At 42.7% G+C, this 25,503-nt stretch overlaps 5 protein-coding genes and 2 non-coding genes across 7 annotated transcripts; 3 read left to right on the forward strand and 4 right to left on the reverse strand.

Moving 5' to 3' along the window:
• Nucleotides 1–2,207: 2,207 nt before the first annotated feature.
• Nucleotides 2,208–2,292, forward strand: LOC120290069. Its single transcript, XR_005547944.1, has one exon. It is a non-coding gene; the product is annotated as a small nucleolar RNA SNORD34 (small nucleolar RNA).
• A 210-nt stretch (nucleotides 2,293–2,502) lies between these two features.
• Nucleotides 2,503–2,587, forward strand: LOC120290070. Its single transcript, XR_005547945.1, has one exon. It is a non-coding gene; the product is annotated as a small nucleolar RNA SNORD34 (small nucleolar RNA).
• Nucleotides 2,588–6,487: 3,900 nt separating this feature from the next.
• Nucleotides 6,488–7,179, forward strand: LOC104424311 (putative glycine-rich cell wall structural protein 1). Its single transcript, XM_010036679.3, has one exon. It carries the CDS (start codon nucleotides 6,520–6,522, stop codon nucleotides 6,994–6,996), a length of 477 nt encoding a protein of 158 aa, XP_010034981.2. The 5' UTR covers nucleotides 6,488–6,519; the 3' UTR covers nucleotides 6,997–7,179.
• A 1,275-nt stretch (nucleotides 7,180–8,454) lies between these two features.
• Nucleotides 8,455–9,639, reverse strand: LOC104426938 (histone-lysine N-methyltransferase, H3 lysine-9 specific SUVH5-like). Its single transcript, XM_018864742.2, has one exon. The coding sequence runs from the start codon at nucleotides 9,399–9,401 to the stop codon at nucleotides 8,517–8,519; it is 885 nt and encodes a 294-aa protein (XP_018720287.2). The 5' UTR covers nucleotides 9,402–9,639; the 3' UTR covers nucleotides 8,455–8,516.
• A 3,518-nt stretch (nucleotides 9,640–13,157) lies between these two features.
• Nucleotides 13,158–14,186, reverse strand: LOC104424312 (blue copper protein). The gene is made up of 2 exons (XM_010036680.3): nucleotides 13,992–14,186; nucleotides 13,158–13,722 (listed from the first exon to the last, which is right to left on the reverse strand). The coding sequence occupies exons 1-2, from the start codon at nucleotides 14,152–14,154 to the stop codon at nucleotides 13,334–13,336; spliced, it is 552 nt and encodes a 183-aa protein (XP_010034982.2). The 5' UTR covers nucleotides 14,155–14,186; the 3' UTR covers nucleotides 13,158–13,333.
• A 5,536-nt stretch (nucleotides 14,187–19,722) lies between these two features.
• On the reverse strand, nucleotides 19,723–22,271 carry LOC120289535 (probable transcription factor At5g61620). Its single transcript, XM_039304581.1, has 6 exons — nucleotides 21,986–22,271; nucleotides 21,459–21,676; nucleotides 21,246–21,326; nucleotides 20,956–21,030; nucleotides 20,191–20,228; nucleotides 19,723–19,948 (listed from the first exon to the last, which is right to left on the reverse strand). Exons 1-6 carry the CDS (start codon nucleotides 22,269–22,271, stop codon nucleotides 19,723–19,725), a joined length of 924 nt encoding a protein of 307 aa, XP_039160515.1.
• Nucleotides 22,272–23,300: 1,029 nt separating this feature from the next.
• LOC104426939 (zinc finger CCCH domain-containing protein 54) lies at nucleotides 23,301–23,996 on the reverse strand. Its single transcript, XM_010040108.2, has one exon. The coding sequence runs from the start codon at nucleotides 23,994–23,996 to the stop codon at nucleotides 23,301–23,303; it is 696 nt and encodes a 231-aa protein (XP_010038410.2).
• Between the last annotated feature and the right edge of the window lie 1,507 nt (nucleotides 23,997–25,503).

Raw genomic sequence — 25,503 nt, forward strand, 5'->3', positions numbered from 1 at the left:
TTTAATTGACAATTTGTTTAGTTTGTACATGTTAGTGAATTCTCATCAGGTTTATGGAAGTACTTACTGTTATTTAACCTGCGATGTTTTTGTGGAAGTATAAATAGTTAATAATTTTTTTTTTATTTACGTAATAATTTTAAATTGCCAGCCAACTAATTCTGTAAATTGCCAATGCTTGTTTGCGTTGCATTCCTTGAAGCCATAACATTAAGATGGGAAAGCAATGGAAATGAACATTTGATGCTCGAAAGGATTATAAATGCCAAGCTTTTTAGGTCATAATCATATTAAGCTGAGTGATTCTCATTATTGATCTCCTGCTTCAAACGTGTATTTTATTGCTACTATAAATATCTGATTTCTTGATTTTCCTCTTGCTGTCTGCCCTGGTTATGTTTGGACTTTTAGTCAATAAGTTGACTCACGCTTGCGAACTTCAATCGCAAGAATGCATGTGCCTGTTCTTCTTGCCCTCCAACCCATTCTCTAAGCATAGATTTACTCTCTCCCTCATTGCTCGTGAAAGAGGTGTTCCTCCAAGTGCTTGCACTATTGCTTATTTTAGATATTTTGTGTGTATACTTCTCCGAAAATTCAACAATCATTTATATAGAGCAAGAAAGATAGGTTTTACTCCAATTTAGACAAAGTCTCTCACACTCGTATCGCTTGCTCTCTTGTTGGAAAGTTAACGATTGCTGCAGATGAAAAATGAGTCACTCGTGATAGAGCGTATGTCACATCATCGAGCTCCAATTCATACTCCCAACTTTTAGAGCCAATTATGATATGATTATTCCCATGCAACAGAAGCTCTCCTTTGCTCAACTCAAGACACTTGAACTACTTGGACTTAAATGGGATCGACTTCAAGCATGGAAGAATACACGAATTCTCCGATTCGACAAAACAAATTGAGCTACCTCGGTTTGTCGTTTTGTAACTGTCGTGGAACGGTTCCTAGACAATTGGGAAAACCTCACCAACTTAGAAGTCCTTGATCTTCATGACGACGATGACGGCGGCGATGAGGAAAATCTGGCCATTGATGATTTCCGGTGGGCTTCTTATGTCCGGCCACTAAATTACCTTGACATGAGTAGCTTAAACATTGCCCGAGCGAGAGACCTCAAGAAGATGGTCGGCATGCTACCGTCCATATCGTACGGCCTTCATCGAATAAATGGGTCATGGACCCTTTCTATTTATCTATCTTATTAAAGATAACAAGCTCCTCACCCCCATCCATTTTCATCTTTTGGTGGGCTTCCATATCCCACGGGCTTCTCGGTGCCGACTTTCCGGCCCGGAAGCCGGAGGCCCAAACCAGAAAATAGCAAAGCCGTCGGGAATGCGCCGCTTTCCGCCCCGGCGATGCGAATTGCAGAGAGGATGAACCCTAGCAATTCTCCCTTCCCCTATAAAACGCGAAACCGAGTAACTCGTCGTCTCTTACCGCCAGCGCCGGCTGCTTCTTACCACTCCCTTCCTTCGCCAAGTCCAGTCGCTACACCCGAGGTTTTTAGATGCTATTTCGATTGCAGATTATCGCTATTCGCTATTTGCAGTGCGGGTCGTGTGCGATTGCCTCCATTTCTTTGTGCGTCTGGCGGGAGTTTGAGGGTTACTAGTAATTGTCCACGCCCTTAAACCTGCGGACGTGTCGACAAGGTGGCGACTTGGGCATCGTTGATGTTTTAGGACGTCGTTACAAGGCAAGAGGGAAGCCGCATTTGATCGGTTCTTGTCGTGGCGGAAGATGTGCTAAGGAGCAGCTGAGTCGCGTGCTGCATTGCTGCTTTCGCCTTTTTTTCAATTTGTATATATATATATATAAAGAAAGGATGGAGAAGAGAAATGCGAAACTGAGTATGGGTCTACTGTTCTGGAGTTGAATCTGCTACTATGTTGCTGCGGTGGAACAAGTTTCATGGCGTGGTAACGGCATTATCATATTGTGGTGTCTCAGTATTCCGCCCTTCATTTTGCGAATTTCACGTTACGCGACGAGTTGAATTGTTGGCGGTTGTCAACTATGCATTGCTTTCTTTGGTCGTATAAAGTTTCTAAAATCTTGTTTTTGTCTGCAGCGTAGAATTCTCTTGCCAAGTTGCCTTGGTTCTTTTTCCTTGGTGTGCTATATTGATACAGATAATCTGGTTTTCTTTTTGTAATTTATTTATTTCGGTTTTCATGTCGAGCGGAGAGGCCCGTGATGATCTTCCTATAGTCTTGCCTACATTGCCTGACTATATGTATGATTATGTTATTGACTTCTCTGAGGCCTCTTGGCTAAGATATATTTCAGTTTGACTGCTTAAGAAATTTATGAGCTACGGTTTGGTTTAAATCCATTGCTTTTTTCTCTATAAAGTTGCTCAAATCTTTTGCTTTTGTAGCACGGAATTCTCTTTCTACGTTGGCTTGGTTGGCTTTCTTTGATCTCCCATATTGATATGGGATAATTTGCTTTTAGTTGATTTCTGTTTTTGCGTTAGCGGAGGCCTGTGATGATCTTCTTATAGTCTTGCCTACATTGCCTGACTACGTGTATGATTATGTTATTGACTTTTCTGAGGCTTTCCTATCCTTTTGGTTTGATTGCTTAACAAATTAAGAGCAACAGCTTGGTTTAATTGCGGCTGTTGCCTTTACCATTCAAATTTTGTTGGAACTGTGGTTATCTTGGCTTCCTGTTTATTTAGGTTATACTTTTGCTGGACAACATCTTTGTCGCTTGTATTTTCTATCCCTTTTGTGACCATAGAACAAATGTCCTCTTAAGTCCTTAACCCCATTTTTTCTCATTTCTTATTTCTGTTTCTTCAACTTGTTTATTGTTCTCACCCTTTTGGTAAAGCTTGATTCAAAATAGCTTAAGTATAATTTTTGAAGTACGGTTACTCTAGAGATGGCCAGGCTGACTTTACAAATATAAATTTCATTGAGTTTGATTTCAAAGTTCTTTCTCGGACTGTTCACTCTGCTGTGGAATCTTATATGACTCCTTAGCTGCTTTGAGCTTTCTCTGATTGTGGTTATTTATTAATCTACTCTTTGGAGCTTGCCTATTGCTTTGTGATGGGGACATGCTTCATGCTTGGGCATTGCCTGTGATGCATTTGGATACATTACGTGAGTCCAGCGAAGATTGCGGGAGTTCCAAAATTGTGAGTGCAGAATACAGGAAAAAGATACAAGAAAGATGCAATTGGGTGAGCCCTACAGAGATTGAATTTTGGGGCTGTGAGAAGCTTGGGAATCAAATGCATCGTTGGCTTCAACTGAGCATTCTTTTTCCAATGAACGCCCTTTCGGGCATGTGAGGTCTGGCCAGTGGCAAGGGCTCTGCATTCTTGATTTCAGACATCTATTAAGTTTTGGGGTCAGCGTACTTCTCTAGATCTGGCGTCACTTTGAAACCATCTTTGTTGTGCATTTCTTTGCAAACAAAGAAGTGGATGTGGAACTTTAAATGCAGACATCATGGGGTCCATCTGCTATTTTAATTTCTCGGGTATCCTCCTGGGCAAGTCTCTTGTTGCAGAAATGAGCAGAAACTTCAGCACTATCTTTGTTCTCCCCCCGCCCGCCCCCACCACAATAAGCTGGTGAATGTTTTTGGTCTTCAATTGTCATATCTTTATAAGTGGTATCCAAAAATTAGACTTGTCAAAATGCATCATAGACACATTTGTTAATCCATATTTGATAGGTTAAGTTGTTATTTGAGTTAGTTGTTTAATAATTGGGTTTGGAATGGAAAAATCTAAAATAATGAGTTTTAAATATATTCATAATTTACTTAAATCCAGCTCAATTATACGATTATCTTCACCATCTTTTATTTTCTTGTTCTTTAATTTTAGTTTGGGCATGAGTTTTTCATGAATTGGCTTACATATAAAACTGATTGAGTAATAGAGTATGAATTATCAAATTTATATTTTATTGAAATATATCAAAACGGATTTAAATTGATGGATTTGGATTGGATATTTTGATACTTAGGCCCTTTTTAGTAACTGGCTAAATAGTAAAAATTTCTATCATTTTGGTTTCCGGAAGTAATTTTGGAACAAAATCGTGATTAGTAAAATTTTTGTTCCTGGAAGTTGATTTGGAATAGAATCAAGAATAATAATAATAATAAATTGATTCTTGTTCTGAGGAATAATTTTATAATCAAGTCTATTTTATTTTTTATTTTTCTTCTTCCATTTTTTTCTTCATCATCAATTGTCACCATGTCTGTTGTCTATTGTCGCCCACCATCCATCGTTGCCGATTGCTAGCAATTGGTCCGGCGAGCTCGTCAAAGGCTTGCTAGGTCAGGATGAGATCCGCAAGCTCACTGGAAGCAAGCCTAGCCTCAGCGAGGCTGGTCGAGCCTCTACCAACGACGGTTGGCGACACTATGATGAGATCGTTGGTCCTCGTCTAGACGGTTCTTTGGTTATCCCAAAGCCGACGATCGGCCACTTGAGGAAGAAGAAAATAGGAGAAAGAAAGGAAAAAAAAAAAAAAAAGGAAAAAAGTACCTACTCGCGATGGACGACATGGTTTGCGCCTCGCCCCTCAATTGGCAGGGAAGGGGTTAGAAACTTCTCGCTCCCATTGTGCGACTCACCTGCGACTCATGGTTGGTGGGTCCCTGCGAGTCGCCCCAGATTTATGTCGCTGGTTGCCAACTGTACAACGGTTCTCGGTCACAAAAAAAAAAGTAATAAAATTATTTAAAAATTTTAAAAATTAATTTGGAATTGAAATTTTAAGCACGATATTAAATACAATTCCATTTCAAGAATTAAAATTTTGAATAGTTACCAAACAATTTAAAATGCTTAAAAATTATTATCGAGAATAAAATAAAAAGGAATTATTTTTAATTTCGACAATAAAAATGTTATCAGACGGGTCCTTACATATCGTCGACGGTATTGGAATTTGCTGTTCGCTGTGCAGGCTTACGTCGCCACGTGTGTTGGCAGGTCGGCAGATAGAAAAGTAACCACCGCCGGCCGCAGGAGTGGGTGGACCATCCCTCCATTTCTGCGAAGATACTTTTCAGATGGCGGTATGGTTTTCCAGTAAACTTCGATTTGAAATACACGCTCGATTATAAAAAATATATATAAAAAAAAAAACATATAACCTTGGATGGAAACAAAACGGTTAAAAATCAGAATTCAGAATTCAACTGAAACCTTTCATAGCTCGTGTATTCTTTACTTGTTTTGGGTTGAAAAATACGGACTTAGAGGGATATATTCTTTTCATAGATACAAAGAGTCTCATTGGATTTAATTTTCAGGCAAGTTCCGAAAAATAAAAATCCAAGTAAGTTTCGATATTATTACTTTACAACTCATGGAAAACAGGAAACTTATCCTCCTCAAATTAACAGAATGGAGTGCGCTGCTAATTGCATAATCTAAGCTTCAATTTGAGAATATTTGCTTTGGTGGTAACAACAATGAAATGTGTACTCTTTGTCAAATTCACACATTTGTCCATGTTTTGACGATGAGAGCAACTCAAACATGAGATTGTACTTGGTGACATGAAACCATCTCCAGTGATGTTTTAGACACAACATTATTGACATTTGGTGATATGATGATTCGAAATCGTATTTTATCATATGAGAATTCTGATTTATAATCCGAAAACAAATGTTCATATATATCATATATTCCATTTAGTCACAACTTTTACTGGCCAAGCACATTTTTTATGTTGAAAATTTAGCTAAAAAAAATGCACAAGAATGAAAAAGTTAATCATCTAAAAGAAAATAACGATGAAAAATGCCGCAAGCCTTGACTAATGGAGAACACTCTTCCTATCAGGTTAAGATGGGTCAATCGGGCGCTAATAAGGTTAGCAATTACTCTATTTAATAATATCTATATATATAAAAAAAAAAAGTGAGTTCATAACCTTTCCTTTCATTATTTGAATAACCTTTCATAATAATCAAAATCAACTCAATCGGTACCATAAGGAAGAGCCTTGTGCCCGTATTACTTGTACAGTTCCTTCTTAACCCATATGAGCTCAGAAAATGAATGCCCTCCAGCTAAAGACGATGAAGTACCAATTGATGGAGATGAATTTTATTTCAAAAACAGGAGATAAGATGCACGTTAAAGTTCGAACCCATTAGCGGCCTGGAGCAAATTAAGAAGGACAAAAAACCGAGGTCCTCAAGGTCAAAAAGCAAAACTCAACCGAAATTGCAGCAATTAATGGATGTCAATTCTTCAAGTTGAGAGGCGGTGGTGCGTGCATGGCGTGGTTAAGCCCAAATGTTTGTGGGCAATTTTATCTGAGATCCCGACAAGTATCCCCCCATTTAATTATTTCAAATCACGGGCGTTCCTATCAACATCGACCCACAAAGATGCAGCACTCGCTTACAGGCCCCAAAAAACTCACAGGTCACACGCCACTACCCGCCTTTTTCTGCTCTACATAAACTCGCTCCTGTCCAAGATAAGCACAAACCTGGAAATGCATTTGCGCTCAACTATGTCATCACAGTTCCTTATCTTCGCGGTGTTCGCAGCAATAGCCTTCTCATCGCCTGTGAGTTCTGCGAGGACGTTAGACTTGCCAGAGATGTCCACAGGCCCCACTGGCGGAACCGGAAGCCCGGATGGAGCCACTGGCTCAGGCCACGGCCCCAACTGGGACTACAGCTGGGGCTGGGGTTCAAGCCCGGGGAGTGGCTGGGGCTACGGTTCGGGGTCTGGCCATTCACCCACAGGATTCGGCAAGGGATTTGGGTACGGCTTTGGTTCGGGGACAGGATCAGGATCTGGGTTCGGGTATGGTTCAGGGGGTGGCGGTGCTCACGGCGGAGGCTCTGGGTACGGAAGTGGTTCTGGCAGATCTGGAGGTGCTGGAGCAGGCGGCGGGAGCGGCAATTCTGGTGGATCCGGCGGTAAATCCCCGTCATACCCTAGAGACAGAGACCACCGTACTTAATATGCTGAGACGATCGGTTCAAGAAAGAATTTACCTTCTAGAGAAAATAGGGTCCTCAGGGTCGTAACGCGTGCATCATGTACGAAATCATGTCTTCAGCATGAGAAATATATATTTATATATATGTATATATATGGCAACATAATGTCAGCAGAATAGTACCAATCTCCATCTTTTCTACCATACTACCAGAAATAGCTGCGTGGGTTCTGGACCACATGCCCGAAAACATTTAAGTTGGAGCAGCATAACGGCCAATGACCAAACGAATCTCGGCCAGTCACTCAGTTTCGCTCAAAATAATTTCATCCACAGGCATACAGCCCCAACTGTAGATATTGTCAAGGAAAGTCGTTGCTTTTTCCAAAGATCGCTTCATCTTCACCACACAGATAAATACTGCATTCAATCAGCAGTCTAGTCTTCGACCAAAAAAAAAAAATATAAGCAGTCTAGTCGGATGGAATGTAACTAGAATGGCTAATGACAAGGACTTTACACATTGAAAGCCCGTTCGCTACACGGAATCCTGTTTATAAACAGCAGCCGCAAGCACCATTCTTTTAATTGATTCACCACATCAAATAAACTTCTAGTCGTGGCCTCTATCCTCTAATTCCGAGCAACACCAACGTCCAGTCTTTTCTTTCGGAAGGATGGAATTTCGATGAGCAATACCATGGAAAGAGGCATTTCTCACACTCCACAAGCAAAGAAAATGAAATGAAAAAGGTGGTCAATGAGAATAAAAACTCTCTAAACAGACATCCATCCAAATCATTAAATTCACTCAATAAACCAAAAGAGAAACATACTTGAAAGTAGCTTATATAATTGACCCTATCATTCTCCAACTGCATGTGGAACCCAGTATCCTGCAAAATCTGTCAGTCATATCATAAAGCACTCGATCTAAATTCGACTATGAGATTTATTTGCTTCTGTATCGTGAATCCAATCACAATGTTTTCAGTCTCACTAAAAGTAAAAACAAAGAAATGAGCAACTTCTATCCACAAAAATCCACTCTCCAACGATTACAAATGCCAAAACAATAACAAGCAACAACAAAGCAAAACATAACCACGACCTGTTGTTGCTCTTCTAAGCCATGAGCCTGTGCCTGCCATTCCAACGTCCCTTCAGCTTCCACATGGGAAAGCATGGGCAACTTCAACAAAATAGCCAAGCCCACTAACACAACCAAGATTTAATGTGCAAGTACATTCCTCGGGCCAAAAAGGTCAACAACTTGATAATATGGATCAAAAGTAAAACATATTGGTCACATTGTGAAGAAGCACACTGTCAGAGCCCACTAGCATTCCTCATCACCAGATTCTCATTAAAAGCAGTAGCCTCATCAAGCTCAACATTATACCTATTCAGCTTGAATCGGCTCAAGTTTTAAAAAAAAAAAAAAAAAACTAACTACCAACCTACGGTTGATGTCAAGCACTTCAACCATGTCAAAAAAAAGAAAGTACGTATTCCAGCACGACCTTTAACAACTTCATTCTTCATTTGGGACGCTTTTCCTTACATGCTATAGCATTACAGTAACATTTCATCCTCCGCAGGACATCAGCACAACGAACATGGCTAACTCTGTAATCAAAAGTCAACTCTCTTAATGGAGGTATGTCTTTCGAAGCAAAAAACATTATGTGCGGCATTCTCTTGTCATGGTGATCAGAGAGCACATTTTGTGCATATAAATTTGGAGAGCAACTGTGGTTGATAAACCTCCCGATGTTTCCTTGCGCCTTGGCATCAATAGTAAAGCACTTGCCACTCTGCTTGCAGGTGGCACCACCAACCCCGATATTAAAGAAATACTTGTGTTTGTTGAACTCTGGCGAAACTAACTCATCTGGAAGTACTTTGCCAATGTACTCGCAAACAAAACTACCTAATGGGATGTGTGATTGTGATCTGACGCCCCACCCCTTTCCTCGAGTTTGAAATATCTCTAGGTCAAACTTGATGCCACTTTGACTTGCTCTGTTAATGCAAGAGTGCGAGCAAGTACAAGATGGGCCGCACTCATAAACAAGGGGCTTAAACTTCGAAATTCGTCCATCTCGTTTGTATGGCAATGTCCCTCCATTCTTTATTACACAAGAACATATCCTGGAACGACATACTTCCTTGCAATTGCAACCGATTGAAGGAGACAGATCCTTTAGCTCTGGATAAGTGATATCAGTAATGTAATTGAAAGGTGAAGGTTGCACCTTACAAACTGCACCAAAAACTTGAATTGATACCGTTTCTCTCCCTTGACCTATATCATCATCCACATAGACACGTTCAAGAGCTCTTGAACTATTCGAACAAACTGGAGCACTCCCATCATGGTTATTTCTTGTCAGGTTTCTGGTCAATCTGAACTTGTAAATCATCTTTCCCAAAGGCCCTCTTTCTATCCAATACCGACGAACGTAGAATAAACCTTCATAAACATATTTGCACCTAGAAAGTCTCTCATGGTTGGCATCCCTAAGACCAGAACCGTTCTTCGTAAGATCATATCTGCGAATAAAGCGCACAGGTTTTGGAAACGCATGCTATTCCTCAGAGCAAGGTTACCCCCACTCAGCTTTTGATCCTCAAGGCAACCCCTTCGGCCCATTACACGGTTTCCACCTTCGCCACAATAAACCACCTCATCTTCGGAACTCACGCTATTTGAGTATTGGCCAGAGTGTCGCATAAGGTACCCTATTCAACCCGAGCACCCAATCTATGCCTCTTATATTTTGACTGTGAAGGCCGGTCACAACCAGTTCAGCCCTACAACAGAACTCCTGCCCTATTTCAACACCAGATACAGAGCCTACCGATTTTCAGGATTAACACACTTCCCTGAACTTTTCATACGCTCCAAAGCCTCACTAAAAACTGAAATTCCAGAGTCTTTATCAAACACATGCTTTGACTTCCGCGCACGTCTAACCTCTTCATATATCTCGTGAAACGTATCCACGGCCTCCTTTACCTTCATCTGATCACTAACAACTTCCTCGCGTTCAGCAGCAAGAGTTCTCGAGTCTCTCCTCGCAACACCACCGCGAGAATCGACGGAGGGTACATTGGCAGGACTTACCTCAGTAGGACGCGTCCTCGAGCGCCTGGGAACGGCGACCGCGTCTTCATCGTCTGGTTTGGTGTGAGAGGCACCGGCTCTGTTCAAACGGCTCCTGGACGTACCACCGCCTTGGCCTCCATTCTTTGCAGTGTCGGTGCGAGCGACTCGACGTTCGTCCGGTTTACGAGATCCTCCAGGGTTGTCAACTCTCGGTCGCTTCCCCAGCGAACGACGCATGTAATCTTCCATTTCCAAAGTCGCAGGGCGAACAGAAAGCGAAGCACTCTGGTCACGATCACGACCGGCAAGAACCGCGGCAAGCAGAAAGATCATCAGAAGCGAACAATAGAAGAAGCGGGAACAGAAACGCTAGGTAAGTGACATGCAAGGTGAAGGGAAGCATATAAAGCCGAAACATAGAGAAAGACGAGAAAGTAAAGATCGCACGGGAACGGCGATCGCGTCTTCGTCGTCTGGTTTGGAGTGAGAAGCACCGGCTCTGTTCATACGACTCCTGGACGTACCACCGCCTTGGCCTCCATTCTTTGCAGAGTCGGTGGAAGCGATTCGACGTTCGTCTGGTTCGCGAGATCCTCCGGGGCTGTCAACTCTCGGTCGCTTCCCCAGGGAATGCCGCCTGTAATCTCCCATTTCCGAAGAGGCACGGCGAACAGAAAGCGAAGCACTCTGTTCACGATCAAGACCGGCAACAACCGCGGCAAACAAAAAGATCATCAGAAGCGAACAATAGAAGAGAAGGATTAGAAACGCTAGGAAAGCGACAGCGCAAGGCGAACGGAGCATATAAAGCCGAAACACAGAAAAAGACGAGAAAGAAAAGATCGCACAGGAACGGCGATCGCGTCTCCATCGTCTGGTTTGGAGTAAGAAGCACCGGCTCCGTTCGAACGACTCCTGGACGTACCACCGCCTTGGCCTCCATTCTCTGCAGTCTCGGTGCGAGCGACTCGACGTTCGGCCGGTTTACGAGACCCTCCGGGGCCGTCAACTCTCGGTCGCTTCCCCAGGGAATGACGCCTGTAATCTCCCATTTCCGAAGTGTGCGAAGCACTCTGGTCACGATCGAGACCGGCACGAACAGCCGCAAACGAAAAAGGTCATCAGAAGCGAGGAACAGAAACGCTACGAAGGCGACGACGCAAGGCGAACGGAAGCATATGAAGCCGAAACGCAGAAAAAGACGAGAAAGAAAAGATCGCACGGCTTGCACGGAAGCTGCATCGCCAAACGTGACGAACGAGTTCAACTACAAAAGTTCAAAGTAACGGAGGAAGTAGAGCTAGCAAGCCATGGCGCGAGCAAGAAGAGAAAAACGCCGAGGGAACGAGCGAGCGAGCGACCGAGCGACCGAGAGGAAGACGAAGAAGAAGAAGAAGAAGAAGAAGAAGAAGAGAACCTGCAGAAGAGCCTCGAGACGGGAGCGAAAACGGAGAGAAAATGCCGTTCTCAACGAGGAAGACGAAGAAGAAGAAGAAGAGAGAGTGGTTGAAGCGATAGAGAGAGAGTCGGCAGAAACCGTCAGGGAGCAGCAGAATGAAATGACGGGAAGACGCACGGTCCGGCTAAGCTGCGCACGGGGGCGAAATATGCACCGGCCTGCGTGCTGGTATATCATCATTGAGAAACGAAACGCGGCTTCGAAATTTGAATGAGTCGGTTCGTTCATCAAAATTTTGTTACGCCCGTTTTTAGTTGAGAAAGGGGGCATTTAATTATAGAGGTAAGTCGCGAGTTCATCTCAATATCATCCAAAATTCAATATCTAGCAAAATGATAATAACGATGATAATGATGATAAAAAAGAAAATTACCCACTTCACATGCTCTATTTTCAGAATTCATTTCCGCATCCTCAAATTTAAATTCATCACCAAATTTTGTCAAATCAATTATTTTCAATTTATTTATCAAATTAAAATTTGCTTGTCTCTTTTGTGTCCGTGATCCTTCTTCGCCTCTCTCTATTCTCTCTTTATGCAATCATTTTTTGAGCATTTAATCAGTCCCTAAATGAGATTTTTAGTAGCCGTGACTACACCTCATGATCTCATATTTAAGGTTGCCAGCCATCATGGATGACCTCAAATCATGTCCACGGGACACAAGGAGGTTTGTGACTTTTTACATTAATGAGAAATAATCGAGGCTACATTGATCGAGTAAGAAGGTTGAGATCGAATTTCCGATCATATAATAGGTTTAATAATTATGGGTAAATTTTTCCAAAAAGAACGGTGAGGACATTTTTAATGAGAAAAATGATAATATGATATCAGTTTACGATAAAACTGGGTCGAAGCAAATCCATTTTCATTAAACGGGGAAATAGATTTGCTTTAATTCTTGTGCAGAATCATGCACGGAACAACTATTCCCTGTCAGATATATCTTGTCCCGCAGAAGACTTCTGCAATAAATATCTCTCTCCCTTCTCTCTCCTCCGCAGTTTGCAACACTTGCTTTTTTCGTTTTTCTACCGCGGAGCTGGACCTCGAGTAAACCGTGGTCGTGAGCTCGTGCTCAAGCGACCATGGCTGCTTTGACCTCGATCTCTAGCCTCAAGAACAAGCTCCACAGCCATAGCAGTTGCGAGACTGCAGATTAATCGTCCACGAACTCTTTAAATGCGGCGATTTAGCATAATAGAGAAAAAAGATAGGGAGAATGTCTGTTTGCTCGAAACACATGCTGCCGTGGCTACCGCAACCTCTAGGCTCAAGGTCGGATGCCGTGGTCGCCGTGGCCACGGACCTTGCTAGAGCTCCGCGGCGCGGCGCGGAGAATACATCGGTGACGCCGATTTGGACGAGCCGATGGGAGTCACTCCGCCGTCGTCCGATTTTGGCGTCCATGGAGGCGACGAGGAATTGCAGAGGGAGTTGGAGAGAGAAAGTCAAGAGGGAGTGAGTGACGTGACGGGAGGAGGGAGGGGAAAGCGGGCCCCCCACGCAGACGCCTCCAGCTGTTATCGACTTGAAAGGTGGGCCCGAGAAGACACGTGTTGCTCCCTAAGTGGCTTATGTGATAATGAGGTGGCACTAAAGGATTATTAGCAAACAATCTTGTCATTTCCGAGTGCCCATCAATGTTTCCATAACTCTGTCCCATCAAATGAAAACAAAGAACAAGAAAAAACCCGAAACAAAAGTACCCTCAAATAAGACAAACGATGTTGTTTCTGAATACATGAACGGATTTGATTTCGTCAATGATAAAAAAGAATTATTATACATGGGCCACCCACAGGGCAGTGGCTACAAGGCCTATCAAGCCCGAAACAATCTTGCAACTCCGACCGTGGACAAGCCCGTCTGAAGAAGATGAGGCTGGGGTGTCGGTCTTCGAACCGGGTTGGGTTGCAGCACCCGCCCCGGGAGCCGCTTGCGGCGCGCCGGCGGGCGAGGCGGCTTGCGAGTTCGCCACGTTGACCTGGAGCTTCATCCCTCCGAGGCAGTATAACCGGTTACCGGATATGAAGTACCATGGGCCGGGTCTCGTGAGCGGGACGGTCGTGTTGCCATTTGAGAATGTTTGGAGCGCGTTCGTCGTGCTGCAGTTGTTGTAGCTATCTTTGCTCACTTCTTCCACGCTATCCGATGATGGGTATTGAAACGCTTCGCCATTGGTATGGCAAGAACACAAAAATAAAAAGCCTTTCACAATCAAAATTCCGTGGTTCAAACATTTACGTGCCAATTCCTAATTCAAGTAATATACGCATTCATTTTCATAGAAAGACAAATGAAGATTATGATTTACAAAGTATGACTACTTTCATCAACTAAACTATCGGTAGACATGGAATAGAACTGTGATCTTTCTAATTACATAGAATTTATGGCAAAATCACGGCACGATATGTATCATAGCACAAGAAACTTACATAAAACGTCTCCAACGGTGAAGGCCTTGCCGTTAGCCCAGGTATCGAGATCGGTGCTGATGTCCCAGCCGGAGGAGTCACCCACTGTGTAAGTGGTGGCCTCGCACATCGAAGCTACGGCACCGAGGACAAGGACGAAACAAATCGGAAGCAGCTTTGCCATCTTGAGTTCGAACAAGAAAGGACTGGAGCAAATGGGGTGGATTTATCATATGTGGGAGTGAATGGGGCCCTACTTATGTGATCAGATTACCTAACTTCCAAAGAAAGCGTTGGGCTAACCCGTCCCAGGATGAGAATTAAATATAGTTTACCTAATGGAGATGCACTACCCAATATTCTCATCAGCCCAGTTCTAATTTGCCTAACGATCATCAAAATAATGATCGGTAGAAGTTTCTGTCCCTGAAGAAATTATTGCTGACGCACTTAATATTCCCTCCGCGCGAGGTCGAGTTTGTTAGCAAAATCAAATATTAAATCACGTTCTCATCTAACTATTTAAGCTTTTACAACAACTAGTTGTGGTCCCACAAAAATTAACATGGTGTTAGTCTCTCAGAGCTCGAGTTGCCAACAAGTCCTTGTGGTCCCACAAAAATTAACATGATATTCATTTATTAGAGCTCAAGTTACCAATAAGTCCGAACTCAACAATCGCAAGAGAGAATTACAGGTTGTTGCGGCTCTAATCTAGGCCTGATGTATAAGAGAGAGATTGTTGAGGCTATCCCATATTGATTGTGGAATAAACTGGTGATCGGTTTATAAGTATAATATAAATTTTTTGAACTAGCTTTTAGAATGAGAGAAGTGCAAAACTACCCAGCACAATTACCAGAGTTAGAAGTCATGAGTTTAAATTTTTCAGGCTCCATTTGCCTCATCAATTAAATATGTTAAATATTAAATTACAGAGTTTATCAAGTTCTTGTGGACAAAGCGTGATGAAACTTGCGTGATGTTTTCAGATTGACTATCTAATTCCCCTTTTTCAAGGGATGAGAAGTATATAATAAGATCGATTGGGTGATAATTAGGTGTAAAAAGATTGAAGAACGAATTGAAAAAGGAGAATGCGATGCCCAATACGGGTCGCGGCTAGGGAAGGAAATGTCTGCCGAGAAGATGGGAAAGAGTTGGTTGGAGTGGGTGAAAGGGCGGGCTTTGTGCGTTGTAGGCAGTTAAGCACCTCCCAACTCCTCTACTTTCTATGTTTGACCCTACGCAAGGGGAAGACTACGTGAAAATATGGTTCTCATTTCGTGTCCATTTGAGTAATTAACCTAACTTTCGAGCTACATAAGATGATATGGAACTTTACCTCGGAGTACATAATATTAAGTTATATAAAATGATATAAAGCTCCACATGATATTTTCTCTTGCGCATGTAAATAAAAAGAATTATTTCATAGAGAAAGCATACAATTCATAAGTTGTAACCACACGACCCATTTGATTTGAGGTAAGTGCCATTTATAAATTACTCAATAAAGACTCTCATTTGAAGAAGGACTTGAGATGTCATTTAAGCAAGATAGCTATGTGGATGATGGTTTTATTATTAATGGGCTTAAGGCCCGTCCGCCCATGTTGGGCCTAAAAGCCCAGCCCACAGGAATAGGGCCCGTGGATGAAGGGTCGTATAAAAGGGAGGAGAGAGAGGGAGAACGCACCTTTTTTGGAATTAAAAACGTACGTACGTCTCTCGCTCTCGCTCTCTCTCTCTCCCAAAGGAAAACAGTAAAGCACAAGGCACGTTTTTCTTCCCTTCAAAGCGAATTGGCGTCATCAGATCGAACAGGACCAAATTCACTTTCTCATATCGGTGTCGGTGTTTAATCTGTGGCTAAAAAAATACGCTCGAATCCATGGTGTGCTTTAGGATCGGTGATATGTGTTGTTTTCCCGGGCTCATCTTCCGCATTCGTTTTAGGGGTTTGATTTAGTGTCGAATCCGGTTTTTGAGAATTCATTAATCCCAACAGTGGAAAATGAAAGGAGAAGGCAAAATTGGATAATGATTTCTCTAGTTGCATGTGCAATGAAAAAAAGTCAAAAGAAGAGAAATGAAATAAGCAAATAGGCAAAATGAGAATTACCAAAAAAGTTTTAAACCTGTTTTTCTTATCAATTCAATTTTAAATTTTTTGTATTCATATCAATTCAATTCATTCAGCCAAATTTCCCTGGCTAACGTTGATGTGGGTATCGACCAACACTAATATGGAAGTTTTTTAATAATATTTTAAATATTTTCTAATTTTTTGCTGATTTTTAGTTTTTATTTTTTCCTCCTTCTTTCTTCTTTCTCTAGCTAGTGGGAAGGCTTAGCAAGACCCATCCCGGTCCGCCACTAGTGAGGCCGAGCTACACTAGATCTAGTGGGGCCTCACCCTCACTAGTGGCCGCTTGGGGTGAGCCTTGCCATTGGTTGGTGATGCTAACCTCGTTGGGTCTTGTCACTGGTCAGAGAAAGAACGAAGGAGGAGAAAAGAAAAAAAAGATAAATAAATAAGAAAATAAAAAAGGATTAAATATTATTCGAAAAAAAATTATCCATGTCCACATCTACATTAGTTGGATGGCCAGTGTGCATGTTTGTGCCGGTTAGCCAAAATTGGTTACATGGATTATAAAAATGCAAAAGATTTAGGATTAAAATAACACAATTATAATAGGTGTATGACTTTTTTGTTAATTTTTCCAATAAACGGAAATAACCCTCTTCCTCTATGCTCTTTTTTGGGAAGTAAGGACAACGGTGGAAAGAAGCTAGAGCCATATTCTAATTTCCTACATTTATACCGACTTTGACAGGAAATGCAATCTGTTTGGTCCAATTCTAAGGAATAAATGTACTTTCCATATTCATGTTATCCAAATAAAAAAGGACAAATAAACTTGCCTAAATATTCATTTCCTTTCTCTTACGATCTCTTCCATCCAACCAAACAAAGTCGTGTATAAGAATTACCACCACATGAGTTTCCACAAAAAGCTAAAGTCAGTCTAATGGTTTTTGCTCAGGACGAGGGCAGAAAAAACCTTTAAAGCTGATCCCTTTTAAGAACTGTAGAAACTTGTTACTTCATTAACACCCATGAAAAAAGGAAAAAACGTCTTTGATCGCCGACTCAGTAGGCAAAAGCGAGTTAAGAAGCGACAGAGGCAAAAGATTTGCTTAGAGTAGAGAGGGCAAATAATGGCGCGTTTGGTAATGCTCTCTAGAACAGATGTTTCTGTTATTTTGTTCTCAAGACTAAAAATAGAACAGAAACGTGTTTGGTAAATTCTTTGTTCTCGGAAATAGATCTAAAACAGAAACAAGGCAAAAAAAAGTTACTTCTTGTTCTTAGAAATAATTCAAGAAACAAGAATCGAGAATCGAGTTTTTTTTTTTTTCACTTTTCTTTTCTTCATTTTTTTTTCTTTCTCTTCCTCCCTTCTTCCCCTAGTTGGTTGCTAGCCTTGACGCCGGCCAACAATCGGCCAGATGAGGCCTAGCGACCTCGTCGGAGCCTCGCCAGTCCTCGATGAGGTCTAGCAACCTTGCCGGAGCCTCGCCAACCCTCGATGAGGTTGCCCCGAGCTTGCTAGCCATTGACGAGACCCTCCCGAGCCTCACGGTGGCTAGGGAGGCTCTCTGAGCCTTGCCGTGGCTAGGTGAGGCCAAGTCTCGCTCGGCCACCGTGAGCCTGACCGGTGGACGGCAAGGCCCCCCAAGCCTCACCATGGCTAGGTGAGGCTCGACCTCACCCAAATCTAGCGAGGCCAAGCCTCACCTGGCCACTGTGAGCCTCGCCTAAATCTGATGAAGGTGAGCCTTGGTCGGGCAAGGCCGACCTCACGATGGTTGGGTGAGGCCAAGACTCACCCAACCATGGCAAGGCTCGACCTCGCCAGTGGTCGGGCAAGGTCGACTTGCCCAACCAAGGTGAGGTAGCCTCACCCAGTCATGGCGAGGCTTCGAGTGACCTTGCTGGTGGCCAGCAAGCTTCCCTCGAGGCCAACCTTACCAACTAGCGATCGGCTAGAGGAAGGAGAAGAAAAAAAAAAAAATAAAAAATAATAACATTAGTAATAATTAAAAGAAATTCTAAATTATAAAAATATATCGGGTCATACCAAATATATTTCTCTCCCTGAAACAGAAATTTTGTATAACTATCAAATACGTTCAAATGCTCAAAAATTATTTCCGGGAATAAATAAAAAAAAGTATTTTTGAAAAAAAAATTGTTCCCATGTATAGAAACATTATCAAATGCACCCTAATTGGCAAACCTAATTCATCCCTAAATGAAGATCGACTAAGGGTTTATTTGTTTGAAAGTTTTTTTCATAAATTAGTTTTTTTGGATTTTCACATGTTTAATGGGAAAAGTACCAAAATAGTCCTAAACCTTTTGCATTGATATCAATTCAGTCATAAACTTTTTAATTTGACCATTTTAGTCCTAAACCTTTTATATTGGTACCAATTTAGTCCATCTAGCTAATCTAAGCCGGAAATTGTTGACGTGGCTACCGGCGGTCATATGTGGCGCCACATGGACAAATTTTTATAACTTATATATATATTTCAGATTTTTAAATTATTTTTTTTTTTTTTTCCTTTTTTTCTCTTTTTTTTTTTATTTTCTTTTCTCCTTATGCCTTGGCCGGTGAGGTCACCGGCCAGCCGACCATTGTCGGCCACAGGCTGGTCGAGGCGAGGGGCCCCACGCCCTCGCCGGCCACTGGTGAGGGCCGCTACGCCCTCGCCTATGGCTGACGAGGGCGCAAAGGCCCTCGCTGGCCGACGAGCAAGGGTTTTGGCCCTCGCCTGGATCTAGGCGGGGGCCGACACCCTCGCTTGTGGCCGGTGAGGGCGCGATAGCCCTCGCTAGTGGCCGATGAGGGCGCAGGGCCCCTCACCCTAACTAGCTTGTGGCCGACGATGGTTAGCCGGCGGTGACCTCGCCGGCCAAGGCATAAGGAGAAAAGAAAAGAAAAAAAAAAAAAAAAGTAATTTAAAAAATCTTTAAAAAATATAAAAAATTATAAAATTTGTCAACGTGGCACCACATAAAACCACCGGTGGCCACGTTAGCAATTTCCGACTTAAATTAGTCGAATGGACTGAATTAATACCAATGTAAAAAGGTTTATGACTAAATTGGTCCAATTGAAAAATTTAGGACTGAATTGGTACCAATACAAAAGGTTTAGGACTAATCCACCTCTCTAAATGATCTTACGGATGCATTTACCTATGTCGCCCTGGGGTGATCCCATCATTGACTTGGGTGAGTTGAAAGAGAGCCCGACACAGCGCCTCACGGCGGTAGAAGCCATTAGACATGCTTAGGGTCGCTTTGGAATTTACCACTTTAGTCTTTAGCCGAAAATTAGCTCCTTTTAGTCTCATCAATGGTACCAGAACCAAAAAAAAAAAAAAAAAAAAAGAGTCTCATCAATGGTAACGGGCCAAGAAGCTAAAAATGCAACAACAAAAAAAAAGAAAAAAAGAATATCGAGCATGACATAATCAGTAATTTAAAATATTCTGTTAGAGTTCTATCAGGACTTCTTTCTTGGACCTGGGCATTGGATCAACCTATCTCACCCCAAGAATGTCCAACCGCATGCAAATGATGGCTGTGAATCGTTGTCCACCATGCCCCAACCCAGACCGTGCGCTGGGGCTTCCCGCACGTTCTGACTACAGTTGCCTAACAGTTCTCCTATAGAGCTCGCCGGGCCTCCAGATCATGGATGCCGAGGATGGTGGCGCGTGGAAACTGGTACCCAAAATCGACGGTGCCCTGCAGGTTCACATCGGAGACCATATCGAAGGGCTGAGCAATGGCTTGTACACAAGTTTGGTCCACAGGGCTATTTTGAATGGTGAGAGGACAAGGATCTCTATTGCTAGCCTCCACAGTTTGAGCATGGATGAGAAGATAGGCACTGCAAAAGAGCCGGTGAGTGAGCACCAACCAATGGATTCTCACGTGCGTAGCTTCCGGCATTTCCTAAATTTCTTGCCCACCACTGATTTTGCAGAGGGCAAGAGCTTCATCAGTACGCTTAGGACTAAGAAGTAGTTGTAAGAACAAAATAGCTGTGGTAGTTTCAACTCTTTTCAGTGTGAATGGAATGAGAAATAAGGCAATTTGTAGCATCGATACATCTCATTAAAGATTACCAACCATGATACAAAAATACTCGGTCTAAGAGTTCCTCTAGCCTATGAATGAATAACTCATTGTATCAACCATGGGATGCAAAAATGTGGAGTCTAATGCATTCTGTCGCTGAAATATATGCGTACTCATTCTCCAAGTTGCTTTTGGATAAAAAGAGGTTCATGTCATTTCACTTGTATGGAAGCCACGGATTTGGAAGATTGTCGATTCGCTTCTTTTGGGGACTGCGATCCTCTGAGCTGAAGTTCTGTGGGATCTTGTAGTGTTGGTGATGACATTGGAAGATCGATCTGAGCTTGAGATGCAATGTTCGAAGGTAAAGGAATATAAGGGCGATGCACTTGATGGTTCAAATAAGTGTGAAAGCTTCGGGGCATAAAACTCTGGAAATTTCCCATCGGGTAATATGATGATAAGGGAAAATTCCAATCTGGTGGTGGGAAGTTTGGCTGTATCATCCGAATTCCTCCCTGCACAATTGGTGTGGTTAATACTGCCGGATATCAATGAGAAAAGCATATAATTTTTTCAAAAGAAGAAGAACGATGTCATGAAATTGCAACATTCGAGAGTTTTGTGTGTTTAAAATCTATGGCAATCAAGAATTACGGTATCGAGGCAGTTATGATGGAGAATTGGCACCAAGAACATCAAAGTTCAGGGAAGGAAAGTAAATTAGCTCCTTCATACACCTCAATAATAAGCATCGAATTTTCCACTGTATAAACCAATTATACATAAGACGGAATATGAATATGTCGTTCTTACCAGGCATGGTCCGACAGAAGGATTGTCCAAGCAAAGATATGGAAACTGATCCACCACTTGCAGAGCATTCTGCTTCTGATAATCAACAAAAGAGGTCATTAGCGATGGATATGCGATTCTTGCGTGTTCATTAAAAAAAAAAAAAAAGAAGCTCCTAGCAACATTTATATGTGCTGCAACATCTAGAGAATTTGATGAGGTAATTGCCTGGAACAATAGAGATAAGACCTTAAGCCTCAAATGATGAAAATGGAGGAACAAGCTAGTTCGCACGAGTTCGACAGATGCACCTGCGAATGTGATGCTGTGGATGCTGTGGCTTCCTTGACTATCTTTGGAAATGTGACCGAAGAATCTGGGGAGGCATCATCCTGCGTTGGAAATCAAGAAAGGATATCGAATCGTCCATCCAATTCGTTGTTTTTCCGAGCATATTGGAAGTCAAGAAATGGGATAGATTCGTCTCCAATATTTCTAGAGAGAGAGAGGGAGAGAGAGATTACATGGTCATGGTCTTGAGAATGCAAATCAAACATGCTCGTCCGGCGCTTCTTCTTGTCGTTGATGACCTGTCGCAGAAAATATTTTTGGGCATGACTCGCGACCTGAGTTGGCGTCCTGGTGGGCACGAAGTTCTTGCTGATTCCTCTCCAATCCCCCTTCCCAAGCCTTTTCAGACCCTCCAAGAATGTCACGTGCTCCTCCATACTCCATGGCTTTCCTGAGAAACTTCCAAAATCCCAAAGTGAACAGATTTCTCCACATTTGCTCGTTCCGGAAAACGACTCGTTATTTCTAATTCAACAAATCTGGTCCAGAACCGCTTCAGTCAATCTTTAGAATTTCAATTATCAGAATCCATTCTCAGTCATAATTCGATACCGTCAGGTGCATCATGATGAAGATCATACGTACGATATAATCTGTATCCTATAAAAATAGTATTCTTTCTCTATTTCTTGTGATTCTGTTACAACAGAATCACATCTTCTTTTCTGTTCTTGAAAAAGAAAACAACAAAAGCACACACCTTTCTTCCTTTCACGAGCAGCTTTGGCTTCTTGAGAATGGTGATTGGGGTCGTCAGAGAGATAACCACGTGGATCGACCACGGCTAATTCCGAGCTCTTGTTGCACGACGAAGATCTCATGTTCTCGACGCTCAAGCTCTTCTTCATCGACGCTCGCGAGTTTTCCGACACATACACGCCGAACAGCTTCACGCACCCCTTCCCGTTGCACGTTCTCGAATTGTGACCATTGTAGCCACAGTGCGAACACTTTCGACCCCCGCACGTCACCGCTTCTTTCACCATCTCTTTCCTTCCTTGCTCCGTTTCTAGCTTGAGAAACACAAAGCTTCAAACCCTTCTCTTCAGTTCCAGGAACCGACATTGAATAAAACCCAATTGCATCTTGCAATAGCTATGGCCCTGCGAGGGTTTATGGTCGGATCGGATTAACGATCGGAGAGGATGGTGGTTTTGGTCAGGATCCTCTCACGATCTTTTATCTCTAACTTTTCCTATATATGACATTCAGGAGTATAACATCTGATGCCTGCTCTCTCTCCCTATAAAAATAACTAGGACATTGCTGGCTTTCGTTATCTTTAAGTGGCTTAACAAATTTCAATGAATCAGATAATAAGCTGGATCCTCCAAAATCGCTCGTGCTCCCAACTAGGTAAGCCTAGCTGGTTTTTGGACAATTTTCTTAGATACAGGCTATCTCCGATTTTCCTTTTTAAAGTATTTTCTTTTACGATAAGAGGTTTACAAGGTTTAAAAAGAAATACTAATGGGGGTGAGGAGAGATTATTAAGCACCCTCACCGTAAATGATCTCTGTCTAGATCACATAAAATTCATTAATTCATCGTATTTAAGCTTTGTAATCGTGTCTGGATTTAATTTTATGAACGGGATCAATTCTAGATAAAGTGGAACTCTTTATAACTTATGTTTGTATTCTTCTTCCATTTTGGATAGAGAATCCTGGTTGGACAAGGTAATTTGGCCCTCTTTCTATATTCTACGTATTATGGATGAAGAAATCCCAGACAGCATATATTGATGAGTAATGTAAAACATTAAGAAGAAATCAAAAAGTGATAATGTCTCAGAGAGATCAAAAACATAATCATCGATATATGTGTGTGATCAATAAAGTTACCGAAATTGAAAAATAAAATCGCTGTGAAATCCTTTTTCCTCGTTCGGCTCAAATTTCTCGCCCCAATTAATGGCCACGTTCCATACATGGAAAATCTAAACAATCCAGCTACAAGGCTAGGACATCTCCAGAGTACAACCTGGTTTAAATTTAGTGTTCTTGGACTTAAAACTAATTATCCACTAAATCGGAGATCCAACCAAGATGTGATAAATCCATAACCGGGGCATCCCATCCGGCTTTCACTTTTTCCAATTCGCCATCGCCATCGTCGTCATCGCTGCCTCTTACGCTCAATCTCCTCGGGCTCTTCAAGAGATCCGACACTTTATCACCCACTTCGACGTCAGACCCCACGTTTCCTCTCGGCGACCCGGGCGTCCTCGCCGGCGCGACCCTCCGCGATCCGTGAATCTCCACCACTCGCGGCCGGTGTGCGCTCCTGCTGCACTTGTACTTGGTCTCGGGGCGGAGTTCGTCGGGCGAGTGGGCGAAGAAGCAGACCTTGCGCTGGCAGAACTCGCCGCCATTGCACGCGCGCGTGCGGTACCGGGCAGGGTGGAGCCAGTACTCGAAGACGCCGTGGGCGAACTCGCAAGAACTGCCCTTGAGGCAGCTGCCGCCACGGAAGGCAGGACAGGCGACCGCCGCGTAGCGGACCTTGCGGGGATCGCGACGCTGGGCCTTCTCGCCACGGTGGGCATAGGGGCACTCAGTCCAGTCGTGGCTCCGCGTGCGGGGACAGCGCTTCACTTTGTAAGCGTACATGCGAAACTCGTCCGAGTTGTAAACCTCGTCGAACTTGCTGCATGCGGGGTCATCCGGGAAACCCCAACCCCCATTCCGATTCTTGATTCCTTTCAACATGTTACACGACCACGTCCGAGGAGCGACCCACTATTTCCTCCTCTTCGATTTCTTCTTGGTATATGCGAAGAACGATAAGTGCGTGCACGCAGGCGACGAATCCTTCAAAAAGAATGGGCGTGGAGTTCAAACGCTACACTATCAGCCTAGGGTTTGAGATGAGAGTCCATGCGCGGATGGAAGATCACTGCTATATACGGGATGGGCAGACGAGAGTATCTGTAACAGAAGGGAAGGAGAAAGATCAAATAGCTTGCCAAGAAATTTAAGGGGCCCACGTGAAATGTGTAGGATCTTGAACTGAAAATGTTATGGATAATTATGGCGTAATTGACAAGGAGAGAGAGATAGAGATCAATGAGATAAGAGATAGTGAAGAAGAAAACCACAAAAAGATACCAACGCGCTGAATTTATACCCATAGATTGTGGAAGCAGAAGGAAAGAGGGGATCCATTTATAGGAAAATGGGTAGGGTCGAGTTAGAAGTGGAACCAATCTAAAATTCTTAACCAATGTCGGGTTAAAAGCGAACTCGACGTTTGTTGGTTTCTGTCGGTTTTGGGGGCCATCAGAGCTTGACCGTAACGGACAACGTCCTCCCAGTGGGACAGTCAGGGAGTGAGGTCAGAAACAACAAAGAGAGAAAAAACGAGGAGGAGAGGCAGGGAGAGTTAACGTAAGAGCGACATCAGGTGAACATGAGTGGGCGCTAGCGAGACAGTTGTGAGGCGATCCCGACGAAAATCGGCCAGCTTTTGAGCACCCCTCACCACCACCGATCCGGTCCCGGTGGATCGTGGCCCTTCTTGTGTCGTCATCGGCGTCCAGCAATGCTACGTGTGCGTATGTGCGTATGCACCGCGATGGGGCGCATTAATCAGGTGACGTGGCAGGATTTAATTGGAATCGACCTTTAGATTATATTATATATCGTAGTCAATATCCGTCAATGCAAAAATAAAAATAAAAAGACTGAATTTTGGTTACTGTCGATAAGTGATGCATTTTACTCGATGAGGGTAGATTTTGATAAGAAACAAATGTTATCGATAAATAGAAGTACCTCGAAAGTAATCAACATTTTGTCAATGAAGTCATTGACAACGCAATGTGAATGTTATCGATGAGAGTCTTCATCAAGAATTGACAAGTCATTGATAAAGTCATCGAGAATGAACGGTCTAATATAAAAACATAACCGCTAATTGATTATGTTTATATTTGCTAATTTAGGATGTTTATAACTTTTTTATGCTGCATTTGATAGTCCAAATTCAAATTACGGTAGGATGAGATAAAATAGAATAATCGACATTCATAAAGTAGAAAATCACATCCTATATTTAGTGTCACTTAAAAAAGTTTACAAATCTTTGAAAATTCTCATAATATCCTTTCTCTCTCTTAAATCGTTCCTCCGCTCTTGGACACTTCACTTGTTTCGCTAACGCGATAGCCACCGGAAGCTTTCGCCCATACCATCCCCTGCCGATGGCTCCGAATCC

This window comes from Eucalyptus grandis, chromosome 11, assembly GCF_016545825.1.
Source record: "Eucalyptus grandis isolate ANBG69807.140 chromosome 11, ASM1654582v1, whole genome shotgun sequence".
Classification (NCBI taxonomy): Eukaryota; Viridiplantae; Streptophyta; class Magnoliopsida; order Myrtales; family Myrtaceae; genus Eucalyptus; species Eucalyptus grandis.